General features: G+C 28.9%; 1 protein-coding gene across 1 annotated transcript; it reads right to left on the minus strand.

The window, feature by feature from the left end:
• Nucleotides 1-17: 17 nt before the first annotated feature.
• Nucleotides 18-5,864, minus strand: LOC136068224 (uncharacterized). Its single transcript, XM_065775103.1, has 3 exons — nt 5,578-5,864; nt 1,206-1,832; nt 18-137 (listed from the first exon to the last, which is right to left on the minus strand). Exons 1-3 carry the CDS (start codon nt 5,815-5,817, stop codon nt 18-20), a joined length of 987 nt encoding a protein of 328 aa, XP_065631175.1. The 5' UTR covers nt 5,818-5,864.
• Nucleotides 5,865-7,881: the final 2,017 nt, after the last annotated feature.

Here is a 7,881-nt window from a genome sequence, read left to right on the forward strand (position 1 = left end):
AGGTATTGCCAATTTTACTATAAAATTCTTACAAATTTAGGTGACAAATCTGACGATAGCGAGTCCTTGCTGAACCACTCTGAGATTTCACTTTGAAGAATACATTGATTGAAAATGCTACGGTTGTTATAGCGGTCCTGCAAGACATATCAGAAATGATAATCAAGCTTGACTAAGTTTGTGTGATGGTAATATAGTTATGAGCCCAACAAACACCTTGACCAAGAAAATTTTACCCACAACAAAAAGGATACTACCAAGGGTGGCATTGCTGTTACTGAAACCAAATCATTAATTAGAAGACGATAGATTCAATTTGTATTTAGAAAGACTTAAGTTGTCAATAAATGAGGCTCAAAAGTCATAAATGTTCCTTGTCATATTCTAGTTTGAAATCAAAGTTCAAAAATAAAATATATTACTAATTAAAGAAAGTTTATATTGCCAAGAGTCTTATAGCTCAACTTATTGGTACTTTTTGGTGTTTTCATGAAAGCATCCAAGATTCAAATCTCCCCTGTTCCAATTATCAAATTATCAAAATTCTAAAAAATAGTGTAGTTGGAGAAAAGTATATATAATTGAAGATTTATTATTATGGAATTTAGGATTCATGTCAATAACATAATAAGTAAATTAGCTTTAATTACTTTTTGCGTTGTATTTAAAAATCAGTGATGCTAGAGTCTTCAAATTGATGCATCTCCCATCATAAAATAGTAATTTAATATTTATAACATTATTGAGATGGCACCAATGATCAATCACATTCATTACTACATAGTTTGTAGGCCTTTTTATAAAAATATTTGTAGTAGTTTTAATACTTTTCTTTGACTAGTGAAATATCAATTTATAAAATTTATGTGATAAAATTTATAATATCTCTAACATCATCAAAAGCATATTTCAAGGAACATGTGGTATTAGGTCTTATAAAATTTTCGAAAAAACTTGTTACACACACCATTACACACGTGAAAAAGCAAAGTACGATTTCCACAATTGGGAAATTGTTTCAATTGGTTTTTTGCACAGGTAAAAGTGTGTGTATTAACGTTCTTGTAATAAACATTATTCTAAAATTTAATATGGATCATGAAGTGGGAAGCCAATCTCAGTGGAATAAGATCAGGTTTGTGTTAGAGAAAGAAACCAACACCTTTACGTTAATGTTATTTGCACTATTAGTATAGAAATCTTACCAAGGCGGCAGTTTTGTAGAATTGACCATAAGAATAGTGACCAGAAGTTCCACTAGAGCCACCACTGCCACTGAATTGATGAGGATGATAAAAGGGAAATCTTTCATAAGATGTGAAAGGACCATCGTATGAGGTTATGCATTGTACCATTCTACGTGTAAATTCTAATTTTTGCCGGTATACAAGATCGACCCCACACTTTAGCGCCGATACAGCCGAACTATCGCTCACAAATGAGAATTCAACCGAAGTGCATCGACTCCATTCAGGTGAAAGAAACCAACATGGAATGAATGATAACCAAAGGAATCCACGCTGATGTAATGATATTATTACGTCCTCTTCACTGATGCTATATAATGGATTCATACAACCCAAGTTGGTCTTCAAATGACAAACGATGATAAAAGAAAATTCTGAACCTTTCATAGGAACGGAAGTAGGATGCTTTTGAAAGGAGAAAACAGCACAAAATGCAAATCCCATCCACTCAAGATTGTCATACAAATTTAGAGGTAGCTCGATTGTTACTGATGAGGATCTAGCAATATTTTCATGTTTAAACCACCCTGGGATTTCACCTTGAGGCAAACATTGATTGAAAGTACCAGGGCCCTCGTAGTGGTGCTGGAAAACATATCAAAAATGTTAATCAATTATGAGTCAATTTGTATAAAGAACATTTAGTTTGTCAGTAAATGAGGCTCTCGTAAACGTTGCTTCTCGTATTCTAGTTTAAATCCAAGTTCAATGCAGAAATTTATTGTTTATAACAAGGTAAATTATATATATATATATATATATATATATTAATTTTATAATTTAGGACACATCAATTTTTAAGGGTCATTCAGAAATAATTAAACGATAGAAAGTATTAAATTTGTAGAAATTTTTTAAATGTATTAAATTAAAATTAAAGGCCACAATTAATTTAGTAATCAACTAAAATTAAAATAAATGTATTGCATATGGAAATATTTAGTAAAAATGACTAAAATATCTTTAAAAAATACAAAAGACTTTCAAATAATTTTCTTGATAATATATGTTAATAGTTAATTATAAAACATAAATAAGCATAAAATTTTTATAATAATCATTCATTTAAATTTTTTAAAATAATTTTATAATAATCTTTACTTGATCGATTTAATTTTTTTTTTAAATTCACTTTAAAAATAAATCCTTAATACTTAAATTACAAGTAGATTTTACAAATAAAATAAATTTATTAATATTTAATATATTGAGAGAGAGGTGATATAATAAATCAAAACACTATTAATCTCCATTAAAAAAAAAACTAAAAATCATGTAAAATTAAAATAAATATAATAATGCTTTCCTTCTTTTTCTTTTTCTTTTTTCTTTTTTCATTATAAAACCCAACAACTCTAACCGGTTTGTTGGTTACTATACCAAACATTGTTCTTGATTAAGGGGTCTCAGGTTCACAATTCACGACCCATATCTCAATTATTAGAAACCCTTGACCCAATTGAACCATAATTATTTTTCAAAAAAGCCTTGACCAAATTGAACCAGCATACCATTTTGATAGTTTTTTTATTCGACCACTGGTTCAGGAGGTTCTTTTCAGATTATTTAAATATCTGGTTCTCTCACATATAAAAATAGCATTGTCAATTCTCAATTAATCTGATCAGACCAACTAGTTTGGTTTGGGTTTGAAGACCATGGTTGTGGGAATCTGTAGCCAATTAGGGGTGGGTCATGGTGGTGCGGAGATATTTGTGTGTTTTTTCTCTTTTTTCTAGGTTTTGAAAGCTAGATTTTCTTATGGGTATAAAACATGAAAAATGAATTTTTTTTATTTTTTTACTTCAGAGTTCTGGCTTGACTTGCAGCAATGCTTCATTAGTTTGGTCAAGTGGGTCAAATTTTGCTCAGTTTAAGCCAAATTAATTCAACATGAAAAATAAATAACTAAAAACTAAAGATAGAGAACTTAGAAGTCAACATTTAGGCTTAATTAGAGTTAGCACCAAATATTAGAAACCTACACCTACAATTTGCTGGAGTGTACCAGACCATGAGGCATTTTCAATAGAAATTTTATTCATTAATATAAACCTCCTAGTAGGAGTACGAGACTTTTGTTATATATATAGACTTCTAAATCCTAATAACCCTGGGAAATAAAATATAATAACTTAATAAACTACCAGGATCTAAAGAATATATATATACACACACACATATATAGACCAATAAAAAGACAATTGAATTACAAAATAAAATAAAACTAAACTAGTTTTCTTTTTAAGCCTCCCACATCATTGAGTCAATGGACTTTAGATTGTTCTTTTTTTTCTTTTTTTTTTTCTTTTTTTGACAACTATAATATTTAAAATGTAAGCATAAAAGACCAAATTGTAGTTATTTATTTTAAGCATAGGTTTTTATGTGTGCACTTGAACCCACAAAAGAGAAATAATTTAATAAAAGTCTCGAGTTAATTTAATCCAGAATCATTAATTCTTAGGGACATAAAAATTTCCATTTTTTTTTGCAACTAGTTTTTTTTTTTTTTAGAGAGTGAGAGAGAGAGAGAGAGAGAGTTTTCACAACTAGTTAGGTGCCCATGCAATGCACAAATAATTTTGTGAAATTTTATGTAAAACAGTTTTGAAGAATGTTGTACATATATTATTAAAAAAAAGTTAACTAAATTAAAGTAAAAAAACATATACATTTTGACATATCAAAAATTAGTTTAGTAGCTTCACTGCACATTTGTAGCCTTCTCAAGGTAAGATTAATTTTTCTAAAAAAAAATCATGAAACAAAAAATAAATGCAAAAGAGTAACAAGATTATAAAAATCATCTAATTTGTGTTGTGATCACATTGCATACCATGAAATAAAAGTATGCCCAACTCTTTCAACATCTTCTACTCAGCGATAGTGCAATAATAAGAAATGGTGTGGGCAAGTGTGTATGAATGTCACTTATAATTGATTTAAAACCATGGTAAAATATGGCTTTACATTTCGCACCAAATTAATATTTTCTCTACTTATACACTGAATACAAAAACTATTCAATCAAATAACCCAAGCCTAAATCATATTTAAGCCCCTAATTTAAAAAGAAAAAAAATTACCCGTTGGGATTTCAATGGCTTGATGGTGATGGAAGACCAGTATAACGAAGGTAACAGCTCCTCATATTCCTCTCTCTTCTCTTAAAAATGATTTTTCAATCTCAGGTCTGTTATTTTGGTAATAGTGAAACAGTGCATTTCATTTAACAATCTACAACATTTTTATGTCTTTCTATCTTTCATTAAGACCTTATCTAGTTAGTTATTACTATTAGTTCTTAATTATTATTATTTTTTCTTTTGTTTTTAATACTAAAATTGTGGGTATACTAAAAGGCTTTTTTTTCTTTTTTCTTTTTTTACAAGATAAAATTTCTACTTTAGCCTAATTTAGGTGTATATATGTGTGAAACTCCCTTCTGGAGACTTGAACCCCGACCCTTACCCCCAACACCCCATAAGCATTTATACTTATGGAGTGATCACCGCACCAAGGGTGTGCGGTGGTTATTAAAAGACATTAAGAAGAGAGAAATGTGTGTCGTAAGTTCAGGAAATTAATAAAAGATTAATAAGATAATGGTAAAAATACGTTAATATGAACTTTTGGATAATAGTAAAAAAAATTTAATGAAACGAGATAAAAAAATGCTAAATACAAAATTAGAGCGCCATATGGCAGGACCTCGTGCATTCTCAAATGAGATCTCTGCTTATATATATATATATATATATATTGAATCTCAGGTTTTTCATTTTGGTAATAGTGAAACAGTGCGTTTCATTTAACAATCCACAACATTTTCATATCTCTCTATCTCTCCTTGGGGCCTTATTTGGTTAGATATTACTATTAAACTTTTATTATTATTATTATTATTATTATTATTATTATTATTATTATTTCTTTTGTTTTAATACTAAAATGGTATGTTAATGCGTTTCATTTAACAATCCATAACATTTTCATATCTCTCTATCTTTCCTTGGGGCCTTATTTGGTTAGATATTACTATTAAACTTTAATTATTATTATTATTATTATTTCTTTTGTTTTAATACTAAAATGGTGAGTATGTTAATAAACATGAAGAAGAGAGAAAGGTGTGTTGTAAACTCAAAAAATTAAGAAGAGATTAATGAAATAATGGTAAAAATACATTAACATGAACTTTTGGGTAACAGTAAAAAAAACTAAATGAAAAGAGGTTAAAAAAAAAAAAAAAAACTAAATGTAAAATTAGAGAGCCACATAGCAAGTTCTTGGAGAGAGAGAAAGAGAGAGAGAGAGAGAGAGAAACCTGCAAATATGGCCTATGTTTTAGCCAACATTCAAGGCTGCTTGATATCTTGCCTAAATAAAGAGACCCTTGACTTGAACTTTTTGAAGTGCCTGCAGCTATTACTTGATTTGAAAATATTGTTTCTCGTGAAGTACACTCCCCTTGTATAGTTTCATTACTTGGTAGAAGCTCTGTCACGGGAGTAGGCCTCCTGCAAGCATCAAAAAACATATCTATGATTTGACTAACAATTTTCATATCTACTGCATCGAAGTGTGGTAACAAAATACTTGTTGAAATCCTGCTTGTCAGGGGCGCCCAATATTATTTGGAGCCTTCTTAAGGCAAAAAATTTATTCAAAACTTTTAATATGTATATATTAATTAAATAAAATTATTTAATTAATACTGATCAAATCAAAGTTAATTTGATATATTAAATACATAATTTGATGAATAATACCAACTAAACTAATGTTAATTTCAGGTAGAAAATTAAATATCATAGTTGAAATATAAATATTAATAAAAATATATTACGATTAAAAAAATAGTTAGGTAAAGTTAAAATCTAATTTTTAATTTTATATCTTATTTTTAAGAAAAGTGTGGATATTATTTGGTGTGTGGCTTTGTCGGATATTAGTTTACAAAAATTAAAGTCTCAAACTATTAAAAGAGATTAATCTATAATTAATGATTTAACACATTTGCAACATTTTTTTGAAAACATTTTTGAGTTTCAATTAAGTTAGGGTTCTATTGGTCTTGTACGTTGAGTGGGGCCTTTAGCCTAGGCCTTGGGCCGGCCCTGCCACTTGTAATTGAAACCATCATTTTTCATCTGAGTTGTATACAAAGCAAATATAGTGAAACCCAACCATCTTGAATGATCATGCAAATCTGCAGGTAACTGCGTTTTTATGGCGGGCCCATTTTGATAAGCAAACCAGCGTGGTGGAGACGCAATCTGAGGAAAGATATAATCAGGCAGATGGTTTCGTGCCCAATCCACGTGTAAAATTCAGAAATATATAGCCTTCAAATGTTCAATGGATGAAAGAACAAAACACGTACAAAAATAGTAAGTTTAAAGATAAAATTTTTTTCGCAATTGCTAGTTGGCGTAGGCTTTACATGTGTGAGTGGAAGTCTCAGGCAAAGAAAATAAGGAAATGCTAAGATTTACTACACCTACAAGTGTGTGAGTGGAAGTCTCAGGCAAAGAAAATAAGGAAATGCTAAGATTTACTACACCTACAAGTGTGAGTGGAAGTCTCCCGCAAAGAAAAATAAGGAACTACTAAGATTTACCACATAAAGCTTGCAAAATGATATGGTAATAAATATAATCAGTAGGTTTCAACCAAATCATAAATAAATATTTGAACATATATCTAAAAGCTAAAACATAGCGTTTAATATTGCTACGCTCCTGTTGAGTTACATCAGCGTCATATCATCAACTTATATTTAATATTTTTTCTTTCCTTTTTAATTATTATTCTCCTTATTAATTTCCCACTTTACAATTACACATTCTCTAACATTTACTTACTTTTACTTTTTTATCTCTCCATTACTCTATACTTTAACCTTATGGTTTGTCCATCTTTCATTTTCCTTTTATTTTGACTCTTCTTCTTCCCCATTTTTTTTACTATAAAAATTTGTTATTTCCTCTTTCATTCAATCCATATTTTTCTCGCACAAAAAGGTGAATACTCTCTCTCTCTCTCTCTCTCTCTCTCTCTCTCTCTCTCTATATATATTCCTTCTCTTGATGGATTTTTAATTCTTTATTACACCTCTAATTTATATTGATGAATTTTTATGTTTAATCTACTATAGGTTGATATGATTGGTTTATATTTTAATTTTTATCTATTTTTATTTTATTTCTTTTGTTTGTTACATGTTATCCTATGAAATTACAAAATGATTCAATGGTACTCTAATATATAGCATGACTTGGATAATTTGGTGTTTATAACTATACATTTTCTTTTGAATATTCTTCTACTCATCTTCTTTTATATAATTTTGTTATTTGTCTCATATTCTCTTCTATAAAAAAAGGTGATTATTCTCTCTCTCTCTCTCTCTCTCTCTCTCTCTCTCTCTCTCTCTCTCTCTCTCTCTCTCTCTCTCTCTCTCTCCATAACAAACTATACAAAAGTTTGAATAATATATATCACTTGAAAAAAAAATAGTATTTCTATCTTTTATCACCCAAAAAAAAAATAATTAATAATATCAATCAAATTAATGCACCTAAGTTTTTCAAAAATGCTAAAAATAATATAATGATATATTTATATT

This window comes from Quercus suber, unplaced genomic scaffold (assembly GCF_002906115.3).
Source record: "Quercus suber isolate HL8 unplaced genomic scaffold, Cork oak 2.0 scaffold_105, whole genome shotgun sequence".
NCBI lineage: Eukaryota > Viridiplantae > Streptophyta > Magnoliopsida > Fagales > Fagaceae > Quercus > Quercus suber.